This window comes from Vigna umbellata, chromosome 6 (assembly GCF_029865625.1).
Source record: "Vigna umbellata cultivar VRB3 chromosome 6, Vumbellata_1.0, whole genome shotgun sequence".
In the NCBI taxonomy this organism is placed as follows: Eukaryota; Viridiplantae; Streptophyta; class Magnoliopsida; order Fabales; family Fabaceae; genus Vigna; species Vigna umbellata.
Genome location: NC_142170.1, coordinates 14,656,952 through 14,677,755, shown reverse-complemented (window position 1 = coordinate 14,677,755; position 20,804 = coordinate 14,656,952). Strand labels below are relative to the sequence as shown.

The window sequence follows — 20,804 nt, the reverse complement described above, 5'->3', positions numbered from 1 at the left end:
ATGATTTTTCTGTTACCATAATTATAATATATTTAAATTATTTTATTTATTATAATCATTCTTCAAATTTTTTATTCTTAATAATTTATAAATATTAAATTAAATATATTTTTTAAATTTATATAAACACGACTACGTTCTAATTCAAGAATATATATATTATTTTTAAGTCAAAATCTCTAAACATTATATGTTTCTAAATTAGACTTGATTATTTTCAATGATCTTTCTCCTCGAATAATACCTTTTCTATAGTATATTCTTCTCAATTGTAGGATAACCTTTATTTATCTCGTTATTGCTGTGATTATGGTACTGTTGTGTTTTATTGTTAAAGTTGTCACAGCTGTTCTGACGAATGCGGTAGATTATTTCCAACAAGGTTAATGAACTGATGCTAAATATGCAATCTCAGTTCCCTATATTATTTCAATACAGAGTACAACATTTAGAAGCTAACAGGAGTCAATTTACTATCCAATGGAGAGAGACTCTTATCTTGGAAAAGGAACATTTAGTTATATGTAAGTGGAAGAAGATGTTTGTGGCAGATGTTGCATGAATGATTATAGTATATGACATTATATGTATTCAAGTGAAGCTGCAAGGTTCTGCAGCAAATCCCACCTTAGAGAGTTCGGCATCGTAAATGACCCTTTGATTCCTCTGCTGATAGTTTCCAATGATTCCCATTTCATACTCATCTGAAAGACTAGCAAGGGCCAAACACACCCGCGAAGCATCCTCTTTAACCAAATAGAATATGCCAGTTACATCCACATTCAGTTCAGCATTGCCCTCAAAATGCATGTTGATGGTAGGTATGTTCACTTCCTTATACCCAGTGAGATTAAAGCAGGTATCCAAAATTGAAAACCCCGGTGCTGAAGGGAGACCAGAAAACTCTTCCAAGAACTTTGCCTTCACAGCATTGTACACAGATGGAGGCAGTCTTGAGATCACTGTTCCGGAATCAAGTATCACCCCACCATTGCCAAAACTTAAGTTTTGCAGAGCCACGCCTCCAACATCTATGCCAGTGAGGTTCAATATGTAAAAGGTGGATAACTGTAGATTAGGAACCATCCTCGTGTAGGCAATTGGAGTAACATTTTTAAAAACTTCACTCTGATTACCCATAACCAATGACCCAGAAGCTCCAGCTTGAATTGAAGGTAAGCAGTAAGAAAAAACTCCTCCAAATGTAGCATTAGTTTGGGAGATCATTGAAAGGTCACTTCTTCCCAACCCCATAATACCTGAGGCTCCTCCAAATAGACCTTTGTTGTTTCTTCCACAACCAAACACAAAATTACTCACTGAAATACCTCCAAAACTCAGCTTCTCAACCCCCAGTTCACCTCTGGTGTATGACCCATCACCATAGTTAACCACATAGTCACAAGTTGACGGATTACTGTCGCATGCTCCTGAATTTCCTGTACCCGATTGAAGAGACTGGCAGATTGTTGAATTGCACAGAATTGATTGAAAGGAAGGGGAGTTAGAAGATTTGAATAGAGGTTCTTTCTGATTGTAACATGACCGGCAAGGCTCGCATTGGACCCATGTTAAGTCGCTTCCAGTGTCAACTATCATTGTCATGTTCTGGCTTCCTAATCCCACACTCACAATGTAGTTTAGAGTTTGGAATTTTACACCAGAAGTTAATGGAACTTGGGTTTCCGAGGAATCTTCTATATGTCCAGAGGCCTTTTTTCTAATATGATTTTGAATTGAACGAACGTGGACAATATCCAATTCCAACTGTTTCTCAAGCCAATTATCTTTATTCCCTGACCACTGACCCCTGTCCTTCATTTCCAGTATAATAGCACCTTTTTCCCTTCCTGAGAATTCAGATTATATAAAGAGTTTTATCTGAGTTAAGAACCAAAAGGGTTGTAATTTAAAGCACACAACTTACTCGTAGACACTGTAAAGTAATGCAGTCTAATAAACATAACATACAGCATGGACATAGTTATTAATGGGCTAATCTATACTTGGTGACTTTGTCATGAAGGAAAAACACAAATGAATAATTTCTTTCAAGGGATTTTAGATTCTTAACAGTATAAAGAAAGAAAGATCTGATAAAACTAAAGAGATTTGAAAGTGTAATAGAAAAAAAAAAGTTTAAAAAAAAGGGTGGAAAGATGGGTTGGTGTAGCAGCTTGCTTTTTACTACCAAAAATAAAACTCACTTGATTCGGGAAGGAGGCATCCCGGGGCAACACTTTGCTGTTTTTTCTGCAACTTTTGCAGGTTAAATGTGTTGTTGTCGTAAGAGTGAGTGCCATTTGGCATGATGAGGGAAAGAGAAAGAAGGAAGAGGAGGTATGGGGACATGGACGTTGACTCCGCCATTGTGATGCAGTGCAAGGGAACGGAAGATGAAGAGGAACAGTGACAGTGATGTAAATGCTTAGTAGAGCGAGATTGTGAGTATGATGAATTTTGCATTGAGAAGAGAACAAAAGAGGAAGTTCTGGCTTTGAGGGTTTGAGACCCCACTTGGGTTGTGCATGACAAATTATTGAGGTTTCACGTGCACGTATTGAGAAAAGAAAACAAGTAGTGCTCTGTGCTTGTTTTGTTGGTGCAGTGGGTCAGGGGACTGGATTGGATCGCTGGTGACTTCACGGACGTAAAAAAAATGTATTTTTTATATGCTATTGCTGTGTATGGCACACACTCAGATCAATAGGCAATGAAATAATAAAAAAAGTCTACGAGAAACCAGAAAAATTGGATAGAATAGGCCCCCCCTGTTTGAATCACTAGCTCATTAGTATAGGCAACATGCAAAATAGCTTGTTTGTAGATCAATCGACAAACACCCGTGTCTGACTAATGAGGCGTTTGTTTATACTGATTCACTGTTAATGGGAATGGAAGGACGAGTAATTGATGTGTGTTTCTTTTAAGTGATTTGTACTTTGACGGAGAGCATTTGAGGGATAGGATGAAAGATGAATCCACACAAAAGTGAGAAGATTCGAGAAAAAAATACATAGATTTACTGAAATGTCTATGTTTTCTTTTTTCAATTTGACTATCTGACGAGAACCAATTCTCAGTTGTGTAAGAATCGGTTCTTGGACTGGAAACGGATTCTGTAATTTAGGAATCGACCCTAGGACTAGGGAACTGATTCTATATAGCAGTTGGGTCACATTAGAGAGAGAGAAAAGCCAGATTGTGACGGGACTTGAAGAATGAGGTCGAAAAGTGGCAGATTCAGGTCGAAAAAATGTGTGATCGTCAACATTTTCTTCGGGATGTCGAAATTCATGGCTGCGTCGTGCAGTATGAGTTTGTTGCTTTGTTTAGTTTCAATCTTTTTAAAAGAATTATTAATTTCAAATAATTTTGTATTGTATCAGATTCTTATTCTTATGATAGTTATGTTTTCATAAATCTAATTATAACATTATAAAATAACAATAATAATTATAATAATATAACAACAGTATAATAATAATTAAAATAATAAATATATTTATTATTATTATTATTATTAATATAATGATAATAAGTATATAATATAATAATAATAATAATAATAATTTACACATATTACATTTATTTTAAATCACTTTTATATTAATCATTTAGTTTTATCGATTCAAATATATTTTTTTATCAAAACTATCACGTCCTTTCCTAACTATCATAAATTATCATTTTAAATTCTTTCATTTCTTAACTTTTTCTTTTAATTCAAACAACATTATTTTCACCTCTTTTATTTCTAAAATCCACTTTTTCAAATTCGGTCTAAGAAGAAACAAAAGAAGACTAAGTGTTAAGATATACATATCAACCATACATTTCTTAGTTAGAAAAAAAAAAGAACTCATTCCTGACAATATACATAAATAATTGCACACCTGAGATTGGAAGTTCCAAATACAGACAGTTCCAGAGTATAAACTCGCCATGATCCTGCATTGACAAGGTTGCTTCAGGTAATTAATTAAATGAGACCAACCTTGGATGACAAACATCACAACTGATGACTAAATCCCCGCAATTCTCAATAATAAAGTTTCCCGGCATCATAAATTAAATTCAGAAACAAAACCACAGCAGAATAAGAGGCATTACCATGGTTCTGTTGGATGTAGATCCACACGTTTTACTCTTTCTGATCTTTGCGCAAGCTTTCGCTGATCAAATATTACAATAACAAGTTAGACTAAATAGCCAGAAAGTTAATCATTCACACTCTCCTTATTTTCCAAGAAATGTAATCTCTTAGGCAACAAAATAAAAATCTACCGGAAACCAAAATCAAATATACAATGATTCAGAATACAAACAGAATTACCTTGATTTCGAGTCTGAGAGACTGCAAGTGCAATTAACAAAGAGAGAAAACAAACAAATAAACAAAAAACACGGGGTCAGTGCACGGTTCCACAGTAGATCACATTGAAATTGAAATAGCAAAAGTTAGGAAAGCGCGAGGCTTGAATTTTAAGTAACAGGTAGAAAAACATTCGACATTGAAAGAGCAAAGGGCGGAAAGATAAAGCATGCAATCGAAGGTAATTCGGTTCAGATCTAAGGTTGTTAAGAATGCAGAAGCGTTTGCGAAGGAGCAGATAAGAGAGGAAGCTCACCATTTTTTCAGATTGGAGAGTGCACTAGCCTCTACCGAGATCAATCTTCGGAAATCAGAAACCGAATTCGACGAGCCTAAGGAGATCAAGCTCAGTGAGAGAGAGGGAGAGAGGATAAATGTGTTTATTTGTATAACAAGAAATCACATACCATGTGGACGAATATTATTAATTATTTTAAAATTTACGCCACCGAAAATATATTTACATTAATTATTTTAAAATTTACACCATGGAAAAAATATTTTTATTGAAGAATAGTATAAAAATTTTAATAACATAATTATTAAACTAATTTATAATTATTTCAAATTGCCTAAAATTCTATTTTGTTTCTTTAATTCTTATAAAAAATTCAATTATATTTATAATTTTGATTTGATTTAATTTAGTTTTATAATTTTGTAAAATGATTCAATTAGTTCATTTATATTATATTCACATTATATTTTCATTAAAATTTATATATCAAATCCCTTTACTTAAAAAAATAAAATTAATTTGAATATTTAGTATTTTAGATAGAATGATTTAATATATAAATGTTAATGCAAATTTAATAAAATTAACCTAATTGAATTATTTTTAAAGATTAGAAATCTAATTAAATTTTTTATAATAAAAGTGAATTTAGTTCATAATAAAGTTTTAATTAATTTTTTAAATTTTTTAGAATTGTAGGAACTTGAAAGGAACACTCAATCATTGACTTAAAAGTTATCGAAAACTTTGAACCATAACAAATTCAAATAAATATCTACAGCAAGAAAAAAAAGAATGTAATAAAATTATAGAAATTGCTTATCTCTTATAATTATCTTTTATGAAAATCTTATTATAATTTAATGATATTTTTTATTTCAATAACTATTAAAATAATATTTTTTTTAGGATAAGAAAAAAGTGTACATAGTAACCCTTCTTCTAGTATTTCAAAAATTTATTCAATATTTGTGTTTTTTGTTAAAATGTCTTGGGATGAAATAAAGTTTTTTATTTTTTGCTTTATAATATTTAGATTTTCTCTTCTGTCTAATACTTGCTCTGATTATTTGGTTTGAATATTTAAGTGCTACAAATATAAATTAAGCTCCTCAAACTATTTTACACATTTTATTGAATATATCACTCAAACGAAAATACATCAATCAGACAGTAATATATTACATTAGGAATTACATTACATAATGACAGATGTAGATTCTAAATTAATTTATTCTAGGAACAACTCAGAACCACACTTTAACATAACTGCAGAATATCATGTTCTCTTAGCGGTTAAGCTCAGCAAACAACTTGTCTTCTGGCTACCAGGTTTATTGGATTCTTCCTTCTGAAATCTGAAAAAAGGGTGTAGCTGATAAAGTGAGAAGTATATTTTAGAAGGTAATTAAATTGCAGAATTGTAATAATTAATTTAAAATTAGTAGCTAAGATTATAAAATTTTACGTTATATACTTTTGTCAGAGTTTCTGTTCTAGCTTTTAATCAATGATTATAAATTTGTATTTACTTCTATAAGGATATTACAGTCTCAAAACTTGTTTCATTTGGCATATACGAAATTTACCTTAACGATGACGAAGCCTTTGTCACATCCAAAAGCAAGCCTGCACGAAGCAGCGATGTGATTGCAATCAGTAAGAAATTATAGCAAGAGTTTTTTTCTTTTTTTGAGTTAAAGGAAGTTTCAGATAATTACTTAGATGATCCTTGCTTGTAGCCAATAGTCCATACTCTCTCGAGACCAAAGTTCAACGTGGTTTGAAGCCTGCAAGTTAAACATATTTACACTTTCCTTAATCCAAAATCACTTTATCTAACTTTTTTTTTATTTTTATCTGATTAGACTCACGTTTATAATTAATTACCTGTTCATACCAAAATAAAAGGACTGAAAACAAAATGATTACAGAGTAAAAGCCAGACATCAGATGACTAATGAAATACCTGTAAGTGACAGCATCCCATATTTTAACAGTAGAATCCTCTGAAGCTGTTAATATTATAGGGAGCTCAGGATGAGCATATATGGCAGAGACATTGTTTTCATGTCCTTCAAGTGTCTGCATACAGTTTCTAGAATGATAATCCCAAACCTGTGGGAATGTGGATTATGATGATTTTGATGAGAAACAGCTCAAAAGACTGAAAAAAAAAACTATTTTTAAGGAGTAATTATTGACAAGCAAACCTTGGCAGTGTAATCATCAGAACCACTTAAAAGATATTGTTTGCCATTGCTTATGAAATAATCAACACAATTCACTCCTTTGTTGTGTCCTTCCAGGGTAAATTTTGGTACAGAGGAATCAAGACTCCAAATCTACGAAAGGAGAAATTTGCAGCAAAATGTTAGTCAACGAATTTCAGATTGTGTAAGAGAGATTTCATATAGACTAAAAATAAGATAAGTTTACAATATATAAATAACTACAATAATCATTTTACATACTTGTTTTGTGAGGTTGAGTTGAATTTAAAATCTACTCCAACGTATTAAAATTGTAAGATCTGTGGATAAGACACTGATTGTATAGTGTGACAGTCGGCCAAGAACCGGACCATTGACTGGTCTACGACCTCGTAGAAACTTATTGGATAGCTGAGCGGTTAGGACTAAGCTAAAGTTAATTTTAAAGATGATTATGATAAATTTAAGTCAGACCATTACTAATTGAACCGTAATTAGACCAGTGCTAATCAGAAATTCATCTAGAAATCTATAAATACAAATACAGGCTTATGATATTGTGTTAGATTGATTGCACATTTATTGTTAATACTGTCGGATCCTTACTCAACATCGGAGTGTCTACAACATGTAACTCCCTCGACCAAATGATGACGAGTGTGAAGTGAAAGAAAAACTTTATAGTTAGAGTTTGCAGACTGTTGTGAAAAAAAGACTTTTCATCGATCTCTTAAACCGAAACAATAATAATAATGTCTTACCTTCAAGGTGCCGTCAAGGGATGCACTAGCAAAGGTAGAGGGATCCTGCGGGTTAAATGCCACCTGCATCACATAGTGTGAATGCCCTTCAAAATTCTCAACACAAGACCAATCTTCCTTCCAATTCCACAATTTTATAACTTTATCATCTGAAGCTGACGCTACATATGGCAAGAAAGGATGAACTGCCAAACTCCTTATATAATCTTTATGTTCCTCAAATTCGACAATCTTTTCCATTTTGTCATAATTGTAGACGCGAATGTACTTGTCATCCGTAGCTGCAACAATCCAGTTTTCCCGAGCAATGAACTTTGCTGATCTCACTGCAAGCATCGAGAAATAAAAAAACCACAGAACAAACATAAATCAATAAGACATGTAGCAAAAATAGGATTACAACAAAGGAAGCAAAAATTTGTAAATCACACAGATGTTGTAATTTACCAGGGGATTCGCTGACTTTTAAAGACTTCTCTTCAGACTGCCACATTATCAAAATATATATACCAAAAAATGAAGGTTAACAACACCGAAGTTCCAAACAGAAAGAGATACAGAACAACAATTACCAGTTCTATTGTTTCTAGTTACACTTCTGTTTAAGCATTATGAATAAATATGACAGATTTAGTTTTATATCAGTATTTGCTTTTATTATTATTGCTATCATGAATTATGCCATTTTCTTTAGTATATAAGTGCATGTATAATTGATTACCTTTGTCTGGTAATTCCAAATAGAAACAGTTCCTGAATATAAACCCAGTAGAATCCTACATGAGAAAAGTATCAGATGTAAGTACCCGTTGCAGATGTCATAGAAAACGTTAATTAAATAAGTCAATATAGAAGTTTTGTTACATACCATGGCTGAGTTGGATGCAGATCAACAGATTTTACTCTTTCAGTGTTTTGAACAAATTCATTCTGATAAGTTATCGGGAAAATAATGTTAAAAAGCTTTTGTAAGAAACCAAAATTTGAATATGAACAGATAGATAAGGTAGAAAGTAATAATACCTCAAATTCAAAGGAGAGGGTTTGTTCCTACAGAATAGACATCACGAGAAATTAGTCAGTTCATAGTTAACATATTTCATTAAAGCATTGGGCCTTGCCAAAAAACATCATGTGAAAACTTTAATTTTGAAGGTTAATTATATTAAATTTAGTAAAGAAAACATTTATTTGTCAATGAATTTTGCTTATTATAGCTTCAAACAATATATATAAATTAGTCAATAAATACTATTGTTTCACTAACTTGTTTGAAAAGTAAAATAATTGATTAATAAAAAAACAATTTTTAGATTGGGCTTCACCCATTATAAACTGTTTTAGATGCAAATGCATATAAAGAGAAAGAATGAAGTGACCTACCATATTATAAACTTGGTAGCACCAAATAGGAAGAAGGTTAAGAGAGAATGCAGATAGGAAAGAGGTGTGAGGAGACTTGATTATACAGTTTTCTAAGCAGAATTTTTGGTTATATAGTTAAGGATCCTTCGCAGTTAAGATAAGGAATGTAGAAAAAATAGGAGATTTAGGTTGAAAATTCTAAGACCGTCATCATCAGAAGGTAACGCCATTTTTTCATTCAAATTTGTATGGCCATGACGCGTACAAAAAGCTTTTTTTTTTTTTTGTCAAGACTCATATTTAAAGGAGAAAACTGGTCAATGGAAAACCCTATTTTCTTTTCAACATAAATTTGTTTAAAATACTTTTTTTTATGAATTTTAAAATTTCTTTAACGAATTTTGAAATTTATCAAAAGAAATTTTCAAATACTTCAAAAAATTTCAATATCGGTTGAAAAATATAGAAAGGTGTAAAATTTTTTGAATTGCAAAACATAATTTTGAAATTTAAAAGGGGAATATATGGAAATGCATAAAAAAAACACTCTCATTTATTACCCTTCTTTATGACAATATGGGTTAGTTGCCTCTTTTGGTACGTGTCATATTTGTTCCACAAAATATGGGTGGGTCTGACCCATTAGAAAATACGCGGACTAATTTTCCTACTATGAGCCACATACATTTAATCTGCTAGTCGGTCTATATAATTTTTTTTTTGTAATTTTGTTTTGTTTGTTATCACGATACACAATTTTAATAAATTTACTTTTATTTATTTACATTAGTAAGATAATAAATTCTATAAATTTTAGTACATTGTAAATTTGGAATACAAATTATATATTTCATGTATTTTAATACAAGTAATATTATGAAACAAAACTATAAAAAATGAAAATGTAATATAGATAAAATAAGATTTAATCAGTCAGAAAACTAATGTGAAACTTTTATAAAAATATTATTTAAAATTTATTATATTTATATTTATTTTAATATAAATAATTATATGAATTAAAGTGTAGAAGCGAAAACCTAATAAAATTAAGCAATTTAATTAATATTTAATTTTTGTATTAAATTGAGAAATAAATTTTAAAAAATTATAGAAAAGTTTTATTAAACTTTTAAATAATTTTGTTTCAAATCAATTTTAAAATTCATTTCAAGTGGATGTTTGAATAATTTATTAGCTTCTTCTGTCCCATGTTGTGATCTGTTATAGTCTTTAAGACATATGGTAACACTGCGTCATTCCACTTTATTAGTAATAATTAACCTGTCATCACTGTTAGTAACTTAAATTTTGTTCATTTGTCGTTTGAATCTGATTTTGATATCACGAAAACAATTATCCTTTACAATATTTTAATATTATATATATATATATATATATATATATATATATATTTTGTTATGTGATTAATGTAGAATCAATAATAATAATCATAAATACTAACATGAATTAATCACATAATAACAAATAATGTTAAAATACTGTGAAAAAAATGTTTTTTAAATATCATTATTCATCAGAAAAATACTTATGCCATTGAAACAAGAATAGCTTCTGATTAAACATGTCATGGTTAGATCAGCAAACCCTATTAGGAGTAAACATAAATGGTTATTATATTCTGACAAAACATGCCAAGAAAACACTTGGAGGTTCCACCGATTTTCCTTTTGTACACGTAAATGCGTCATTTAGACCTTAATTCACATGTTGTTCTTCTGTTGTCGTTCCTTTTAAGTAAATGTTATTCCACGTGCAAAGGCAGCATATATATAAATTGTACTAGCTAGCCACTTTCACAGAAACTGCAATTTCAGGATATATAGGTTTCTTTCCTCAGTGCCTTCACCACTATGATTTCAATGGCACAGAACACACGGTCATGCTTTGAAAATCCACAAAGTTGACTTTTGGTAATGATGTTTTGGGGAAACCCAAATGAATCAATTTGCAAATCATTATATCTACGAAACAACAGAAATGAATGCCGAAACATCTGAGGTATATTCCGAGAATAAACTCCTCCACTTACCACGTTTCCCCAAGCTAACTTTGTCACTTTCTGTGTTAAGTTTCATGTTAAGGGGCGCCCCTAGTGTAGCACCCAGATACATAGCTGCCTCCTTACCTAATGCTTTCAATCGTTGTGTTGTAATGTTTCTCGTTGCGCATTTAATGTCCATAAATATGTTATTGCATGGTTTCTCTGTGCGTTTCTTTCATCTGATAAGACTCCAGAGCACAACTGATGGATGAGATCGATGAAACAAGGGATTCTTACCAACCTAGTGGAACAAAAACATTTACAAGTACTCATTTTTTTCAACATATAGGATTAAATGTAGTATTTCTATTTTAAATCTATATATACCTGAAAAAAACTGATACAAAAGTTAAATACCAGAATTAAGAAAATCATTAAACACTTCCTTTTAGAAAACTAAAACATGCAAATGTAGTCGTAAAATTATAAAAATACAATGATTTTATATATATATATATATATATATATATATATATATATATATATATATATATTTGGTTTCGAGTGTAGAGTCGAGTATTTTTACAAAATATATTTTCAAATTTTACTTCATGTCTATTTAGGTAAATCTATATATCTTTTAATCGAAGTTTTTCCTTTCCAACACTTCAAACCGTTTGTGGTATTGTTAAAGATATTCACTTGCTTAATTAAGTCAATAATTAGTCTGGATGGTCATTTGAACAAAGTCTCAAATTTACAATAAATACGACTATCTCTTGCTTTTTACTTTTATTTATAGTTTTTAAAATGAATATATAATTAATAAAACGCTAATCATGACCCAATTCTGGTCCATTATATATCTATTAAGTTAACACATATCTTTAATCTTTGATTTGCAACCGTTCTTTAAAAATGTTTACTGGTGTGACAAAAACCCATTATATTCTTATTTGTCATTTTATTTTCGGATTTTTCAAATTATGTAGTTTATATGCCATATACTATGATTGTACGTTTTTACTGATAAAAATATAAAACAAAGTGAAAATAATACACAAAATTATTATCAGTGTCTTTTTTGTTGTTTTTATAGGAAGATGAAACGTACAAGACAGACATATTACTGATAAACATATTGAAAAACACAAATTGAATTTGTACATCACAAAAGCATCTGATGAATATTTGATGGGTGGCAGCCTGGTACTGTTGAGAAGATTTAAAATTGTGATGAGGTTGTAGTGGTGGAGGCCATATCAATGATTCTGATATGCAATCTTTTAAGGGTGGCTTGCATGCAGATTTCAATGGTCCAGGTATACTAGAAGTTGAACTGTGACACTTGGTGCATGCTTTTCCATTGGGCAAGAAGTAAGGATTCACCGTTATAATTAATTCAGTCTGACTCTGCAACAGTTATCATCTCGTCAGAGCAACTCTTGCTGAGTTTGAGCAATAAGTTCAAATTTGAAAAGGGAATCTGTTCCTTTGAGCAGCCTCCAAATTTTCTGCTTTCTCTCTTCTTTTCTTCGTTGGTTGATTCTCACCCATATTATTTAACGGTTTGCTCAGACTCAAAATGCTGTATAGTTTAAATGAATTAAGTTTCAAGTAACTTACATAAGTTACTTTTAATTGAACGTTTGATAGTCATAAATTTAAACATGAAATAAAAATGGTATAAGAAATTAATTTTTAACTATACCAAAAGGTGCCAGAATGAGTATATTATACATTACGTATTTATCATCAACCAAATATAAACTTTATGTATAATATTGATGTATGCTCCCACGACTAGCCACATAGACGTCTCACTTCCACCGGTCACAAACCTCCAAAAAGTCTTAAATATAACGTATAATTAAGTTTATAGGTTAAGCATATTTATCACAGTTATACTAATTGTAAGTCTATCTTGAAATCTATCAGAATTGAAATCTATCAAGGAATCTTATGTAAAGAGATACATGATTGATTGCATTTATTTTGAATTAAAAACATTATAATAATAGATCAACTAAATTATTGACTTGAGGGTGTGAATGCTTTGATAGATATTGCACGGTTTTACGTGCATGCATTAGTGTCCCTTCGCTCTCTTTACAGAAAACATGGAAATTCTGAGTTTGAGGTTTATGATTTGATTAATGAGTACAGGTGACACTTTTCTGCATACCCATTAGCAAATGATTTTGATAAGCCAAAAAGCAAAGGTGCATTATAATAGTGCGTATTCCTTTTCCAGCCCAAAGATAAAAATGACTTGATAAGATTAATTTTGATCCGTGCTTTAAGAAGAAAGCTTTCCAAAGAAATCTAGTTAGATCATTCGGAAAGGAAGAATCAAATTCGTGTTAGCAAAATAAAATGAATGCATAGGAATTTGGAAACGCTGACCAACAAGAACATCATCGGTGAGAGACCACGTGTTGCCATCAACGCTTTAATTATTCATACTAAGCAGAGAACCTCTGAAAATGGGAAAGGAAAATGCATCTACTCCATCCATTGTGTTCCCTTTTGAATTCCCTCAGAATCTGATCCATCAATTGTGGGTACCTCATTCATCATGCATCAAATTTTTTCCTTATCTTTGTCAATCCAACACGCATGCACCAATCTAACGCAACTCTCTCCCGCCGCGTATATCAGTCTGTCCCTTTCCCTTTCTCTTATTCATTTCAGTAGAATCTACACCAATTCTCCCGTCTATTTCTAAATATCTATCTACCCTCAAAAATATTAGTGGCTCTTAGAGTGCTTCACCCTGCCCAAACTTTTGACTCTCTTTGATTCTGCACCGAGGGCAGTTACTTCATTTTCAAAACCCAAATGGAAAAGTTGTGCACAAATTTGAAGAAGAAAGTCTCTCTATATTTCAATCTACATAAATCTACTTTATACCGGTAAGATATTGTTCGCTCCAGTACTGGTCGCTTGCCAGGCTTCATAAATACACTGATAAGATATTATTCACTTTGTCTTTACGGATTTATTTTTAGTACTACTCCAAGAAACCTCTTAGTAAAAAAAATATTTTATAAATATTTATACTCATTTTCATCTTTTGTTTTATCTTATGTAAAACTTTGTTTATATCTCAACAATATTGTACTTACATAACCATCAATTTAGGTAGTTGGTCGGTCAAACACATAAAAAGTCAATCCTAGACTCCAAAACAATGTTAGTGGAAACGTCACCAACTGATTTAGTAACTGTTTGATATTTTGCACATTAATTTATATTTTGATTAACAATGTAAAAACATGTTTAAGAGATATTGGGTCATGATTGAACCGAACTTAATAAAAAATACAAATATAAGGTAAGGAAGTAAATTATTGTATTTATTAAATATTTAAAATTTAAGTGTGATAATTGATTAATATAATTAAAAAATTAGTTAAAACATGAAAAAAATAACATATATGAAGGTATAATTCTCAATCCACCTATCGAAACAAATATATACCAACAGACCATACTACCAACTCATTCTCATTCATGTGAACTGGATCTGTCAGAATGTCCTTTCTGTCTATCTACTTGCATTTGTTTATGAAAGAAGCCTTGTAGTTGTATAAATAAATGACCTTTATGTCTCTAATAAGGTGTGCAACTTGGTCATCAATGGAAGTGAAGAAATATTACAACTGTTTATTTTAAAGCATTATTTTCGAATGATATCGTACGTACATACTACTTATAATGGAGTCTTGACTGACAGAATTTTGCAGTAGTATATATACCAAGTAAGGGATAGACACTGAGTACCTAAAAGTGTGATGATGGAGAACGGTGGTGGGCTCATGGTATCGATTTTATGAATAATTAAATCGATCATGAAATGATTAAAATCAGGGGCCAAATTATGGGTGGGATGACAATGATAATTTTATTTGGTTGGTCTTTATAAACAGCAATCCAGATGTGGAGTTTCTAGTGGTGAATCTTCTAAGTGGGATATAGATGGAACTTCAATCAACGCGTAAACACTGTTGCATTAATTCTCCTAACTAAACCTAACCTTATTTTCCTGCTAGAACTACTTGCAGTACTTTATATTCTCTTTAATCTCTTTCTGGTTTCACGTTTTAATTTCTGTGATAGGTTGATTTCAGTCAAAGAAGAACGGTAGGAGGTGATTTTTAGTGAGATTACAATCTGATAAAGCAAGTCATTAATAATATTATTGTTTGAATTCAACTTGCTATAAACAAAGCCAGAACAATATAAACATATAATCTGTTTAAGGTGATCCTTGTGTTGATATGAATCATAAGAAAAAGAGAAGCAGATGAGTGTGGAAGAATGTAGAAGACAACTATGCTACAGCAACCACCTCGTGTTTTAATCCGAACATGCATATATGTTTATGAGAAATGATAGAGACAAAATTTTTATACTACTTTTTTATTTTATTAAAAAGAAAAAAAATAAAAAATTCAACATTTTTATTATTATTATTTTATTTTTTAATATATATGAAAGAAATGTAAACGTGTGTTATACATTATTAATTATATATATATATATATATATATATATATATATATATATTAAATTTTAGTTGACAAAAAAAATTTATTTATAAAGAAAGACATATTTTAGATATAAGAATATTTTAATAATTTTTTTTAATTAAAAAAATTAAAATTATTTAATTATCTTTAATCTTAAAATTTAGAATTTATAATACATGAAGATATTAGTATATTTAGTAATTAAATTGGGTAATGAACAATGCTGCCACATTGAAAGAGGAATTTTGCCTGAAATGTTTGCCCAACTTCTCAAGCACTTGCCTAAATTATTGGAGAGTCAAAAGGGAAAAGACTTTTTTGATGTTGGTTCTTCCTCCCAAGAAAGTGCATTGAATTAAATATATAATTTGCAATATTCTAAGGTAACGTATTTTTGTAATATTATTCGTCGAAGAATAGTAATGTATATTTACATTATTTTATGATATTATTTTTTTTCTCTCAATAATAAAAATTTTGTAAAATATAAATAGGCATGGAAAATTTCTACTATTTTATATAAACTTATAAACCAAAACATGTTCGTATATATGTATGAAATTTATAAACAAAGGTGTCGGTCACTATGCAGGATAGTTAAATAGTTAAATAGTTAAATAGATTATAGAACCAAATCACGTAAGAAACAGTCTTTTGGATTTGCCAAATAGTGTACCGAAAGTGGAGTTTTATTTATTGAACATGAACTATCAGCATAGAACTGTGTCATATTCAGATAAGAACTACTTTTAAATTGTTTGTTTTTAGATTTTATAACAATGTTGTTGTTTTTTGTTGAGATATATTATTTGCAAGGATATGAAAAAATTATGTCCTCACGCTTGCATTTGTTGTGGAAATAAAGAAAAATAATACATTGATACATAAATTTTTTACATTCATTTTATATTATCTTTTCTTACTTTTTAAAAAGATAATGTAAAATGACTAATTACTTTTTTATAATAATTTTATTTTTATAGTATGTATCAAATAAATGTAAAAGTATGTCATTCTATTATTATTTAAAAATAAATTAAGAAACATTTGAACCAGAAAAAAAAAAGGTTTTGCTAATAAGACACTAAAGGATAATTATTAGTAAAGTATAAATTGATTAGCAGTAATATTTTTGTATGACTTTATTGCCTAACTTGTTAGGATAGCGTTGTTCATTCTATTGACTTCTAAGACTAGAGATGTGGAGAGTGAGAGTGACTTGGGTTATAAAGCTTGTCACTTTTAAATTAAAATAGTATTCTTTTTGGGTTGATATCATGACATGTGTGCTTTGTTCATATTGTAATAGGCTATTCTACTTTTTATGAAACAATATATGGACAAATTAAGGAGGAAAGGCGGAAAAAGCATGTGATTAAGGAGAAAATGCAATCATTATAATTAGCTATTTTTAGTGATATTTATATGTATCAAACCTCTTAGATAAGAGAGGTTCACACGTTAGGTTAAATTAGATTTAAGAGAATTAATTATTTAATTCATTACAAAAATACCATATTGAATTGAGTTTTTATATTAAATATAATTCACCCTTGTGAATTGGATTGGGTTGAATTAATTGTGTCAAAATTAAAAGAAAATTGTTATGATGAAATTGTAATTTTTTAAGTATTAATCTAATTAAAAATAATATAATATAATTTAAGGACTAAAATCAGGTAATAAGTCAAGTCATAATATATTTATTTAAACTAATTCGAAAAAAAAACATAAATTTAATTTATTTGTAATATAAATTTATAAGAATGAGTTTTTAGTTGAGTGAAGAGTCTTTTATACTAAACTCATCGTCTAACTTGTATAAGAATAAATTAGTTTAGATTGAGTCAGATTTCGAATTATCAGTAACATAAACCGATAAACATCTTTACTATCTTAATAGTGTTTATGTTTTTTTTATTTAGTACAATTTACGTCACCTTTTATATTTATAGTTAAATAAACTCTTATTTTAAATAAACTCTATAAAATTATGATGTAAATATGAAAAGTATAATGCATCATTCATATTCTAATTCATATTAACAAAAATGTTATGTGACATTGGTGGTAATGTATTATTACCTATTGATGAACATGACAGTTCAATTAATTGAACTAAAATTATGATGCATAAATTATTTCATATAATCTTTGAAATTGATTATTTATTATCATTTAGATAATGAAGATACTTTTGAATTGAAAATTAAATGTTATGTTAGGGTAATAATTTCTAATGGTCTTTGTCGTCCTAATCATAATAATGACATCACTTTCTAATAAAACCTTAAATGAAGATGAAATATCTTATAACTCCAAATCCCTTATAACTTAATGGTTCAATAACCATAAAAAAACAAAAACCCTAAAATTCAAGCATATTTTAAGTGCATAATTTAAATAGGTAAAAAAAATATTACATGTGACAACCACACAAACATTCAAGAGCACTTTCAATTGAAAAAAATAATTAGTCATCAGTGACTAATTTATATATCAATCTATAAATTAAAAATTATTGATATCTAAATTATAATTAGTTTGTAAATTAAAATCTAAATTAATCTCTAACATTAGTTAAAAAATATTTAATTATTAAAGAACTAATGTCTAAATCAATCTCTAATTTTATTAATCGCAACAAAGATAAAACAAATATATTAAGAAATATTGGCCTACAAACATAAATTTTACAATAACAATAAAATTGAATAATAAAAAATGTAACTAAGTTAATGATTTATAACTTGATTTTTTCCCCTCATTTATTTATACGACGTTTAAACAATATTTAAGATAATTAATTCTAAATTGAAACAAAAATATATAGTAATGGAAATTCTTTTTACATCTGGTACTTATTTATTTGGAGTGTCTTTGTATTCACAATGGTAAAACACACTAGATTTTTTGGTGTGCAAGAATATTTTCTTTAGATTTTATACCAATCAAGGTTTAGATAGAAATAAAATTTTCATTTTGGTTAAATCTTATCCAGATTCTGATACTAATCATTGTTGAGGAATAAAATCTTCTTTTAGTTAATATTCATCTCATATGATGACATTCGTTTGTTTTAATAAAAATAAATAATAAATTATTCATTAGTATAAACACAATTTAGTAAATATAATATCGGTAGATAATATTTTTTAAATTTATATACGAATTTAAAATACTTACATACGATAAAATTTCCCTTAATACGTTAATATTACATACAAAAATATCAACAGGTAAAATACGTATGTAAAATTTATATATAAATCACTTTTTAAGATCGTATACAAAATCCATGTAATATTTATGTTATTTATGGATCAATATGTAAAAGTTGGTAAGTAATTTCCATTTTTCTTGTAGTGTGCAATTTTTGTGAGCGAATTTTTTAATAAAAATGTAATTAATTAATTTTTAATCAATTCTATTTCATTAAGTATATTTTTTTTTATTTAGATATTTCTAACGTAGTTAGTTTTTTAATAGATGATTTCAAATTAAACAACACTGCTTAATAAAATCTACCACTAAAGCAAGTGAAATGACATTACGTTATTTTAAGAAAAAAAGAAATATGTTTTTGAAGGAAAGAAAATAATAAAAGAACCTTCCAAAATTAATAAAAGACCCTAATAAATTTGATAAATTGATATTATAAAAGAATTTAGGTGCATGGTTTAGATATTAAAATAATATTATTATAAGTGGTAGATGTTTTTCAGTAATTATAAAAGTGATCTATTGAATTTGGAAAGAAAATCATTCATTAGCACTGGAATTGAAATTGAAATAACGTGGAGGGAGTAAGTGATTAATTTTAAATTAATTATTTTATTTAAACTAATAGTATTTATCAAAATTATCTTATATTTATTTTTAAAATTAAAATTTTTAATTTCTTAACTTAAATCATTGTTACGTTTCTTTTGTCTTAAAAAATTTAAAATAAACAATAGCAAACGAATAAAAATATAACTTATATAAAAGATAACAATGGAAAAAAAAAGTAATGAATTAAAGATTATAAATTATGAAGTTTATAACTTATATAGATTAAAAACTCCTAAAATAAATTATTTAAAAATATCTTATATAAATCAGAAATCAACTTATCGATCTTATTAAACACATTCCAAGAATATATGTCGTGTAATTTCTTCGTGAGTTCCTTGAATCCAGTTACAAAAATCGAAACGTACTAAATCTTAAAGAAATATACCATAAGAGAGATTTATGTCATATACAGTTGATTTAACATGTAAAAAAGTTACGATGAAATATATTTTTGTTCTTGAACTTTATCTTTAACGTAAAATTGATTTTTTTTAACTTTTTTTTTCAAATTTAAAAACTAAATAGATATCATTATTCTAAATTAATTATATTATATTTTTTGACATGTTAACTCATCTCTTATTAAAATTTGAATTATTTATATTATTTAACACTTTTTATTTTAATATTTATTAAAAAATATATTTAATATGTAAAAATAAACTAACATAATTTATTAAAAAATTATATTTATTTATTTTTAATAATTAAAAATTAAAATATATGAAAATTTTAAATAGTGAGAGATGAATATAGTAATATATATATACGAGATTAATTTCCTTTACTTTAAATATATATTTTATAATAAAAGAAATATAAACTAAGTCTAAAATAAAAAATAATAATAATAAATTAAATAAAAATAATATATTTATATATATATATATATATTATTCAAAAACTAAAATTATATTTAATCTAAAATTTTATTATACACCAAATGGTTGTTTAAAAAATAAAAAGCGTTAGTTCTTAGAATAAAATTAGATGAAATTTCAAATAATTTTTTATTAATTATGCCAAAGTAAAACATTCTTTTCGTGAGGATTCTTTAACATTAAAACAAAAGTAAGTATACATATTTTAATAATTTAGTGTGGGCAAAAAAAATTAATTTAAGAAATTATGGTAAGAAATCGCATGAGACATTTTAATTAGCTCTTGTGTGTGCAACAGTTAAACCTGTAAAATACCAATTCAGAACAATAAAATAAATAATTCGCCTATTTAAGATGCATGGGAAAGGTTAATTCATTAAATCAAATTTCAGTCTTAAAACCAGGAGTTGACTACAATTTATTGTAAAATTAATTATGAGATAATTAGTCAAAGAAAATGGCAGTGAGAAAACAATTATTTAAGAAAAAAAGTAATAATAACAGCAAGAATATACCACAGAATATAACAAAATGACCGTCATGTCCCTGTACAACAACATAAGTGTTAAACGGTAACGAGTAACCACAGGGACA

General features: G+C 28.3%; 2 protein-coding genes across 3 annotated transcripts; both read right to left on the bottom strand.

Annotated features, from left to right (window-relative positions):
- Window positions 1–368: 368 nt before the first annotated feature.
- On the bottom strand, window positions 369–4,751 carry LOC124828589 (aspartyl protease family protein At5g10770-like). 2 transcript variants are annotated; one of them, XM_047301933.2, is made up of 5 exons: window positions 4,632–4,751; window positions 4,337–4,357; window positions 4,114–4,175; window positions 3,897–3,951; window positions 369–1,850 (listed from the first exon to the last, which is right to left on the bottom strand). In XM_047301933.2, the coding sequence occupies exons 3-5, from the start codon at window positions 4,114–4,116 to the stop codon at window positions 592–594; spliced, it is 1,317 nt and encodes a 438-aa protein (XP_047157889.1). In that variant the 5' UTR covers window positions 4,117–4,175; window positions 4,337–4,357; window positions 4,632–4,751; the 3' UTR covers window positions 369–591. The 2 variants fall into 2 exon arrangements, with proteins under 2 accessions (XP_047157889.1, XP_047157887.1); XM_047301931.2 differs by lacking the exons at window positions 3,897–3,951; window positions 4,114–4,175; window positions 4,337–4,357; window positions 4,632–4,751 and adding an exon at window positions 2,208–3,321.
- A 965-nt stretch (window positions 4,752–5,716) lies between these two features.
- LOC124828591 (coatomer subunit beta'-1-like) lies at window positions 5,717–9,094 on the bottom strand. Its single transcript, XM_047301934.2, has 11 exons — window positions 8,971–9,094; window positions 8,611–8,637; window positions 8,456–8,517; window positions 8,309–8,363; window positions 8,035–8,071; window positions 7,588–7,913; window positions 6,827–6,958; window positions 6,583–6,731; window positions 6,335–6,403; window positions 6,203–6,242; window positions 5,717–5,971 (listed from the first exon to the last, which is right to left on the bottom strand). Exons 1-11 carry the CDS (start codon window positions 8,971–8,973, stop codon window positions 5,948–5,950), a joined length of 924 nt encoding a protein of 307 aa, XP_047157890.1. The 5' UTR covers window positions 8,974–9,094; the 3' UTR covers window positions 5,717–5,947.
- Between the last annotated feature and the right edge of the window lie 11,710 nt (window positions 9,095–20,804).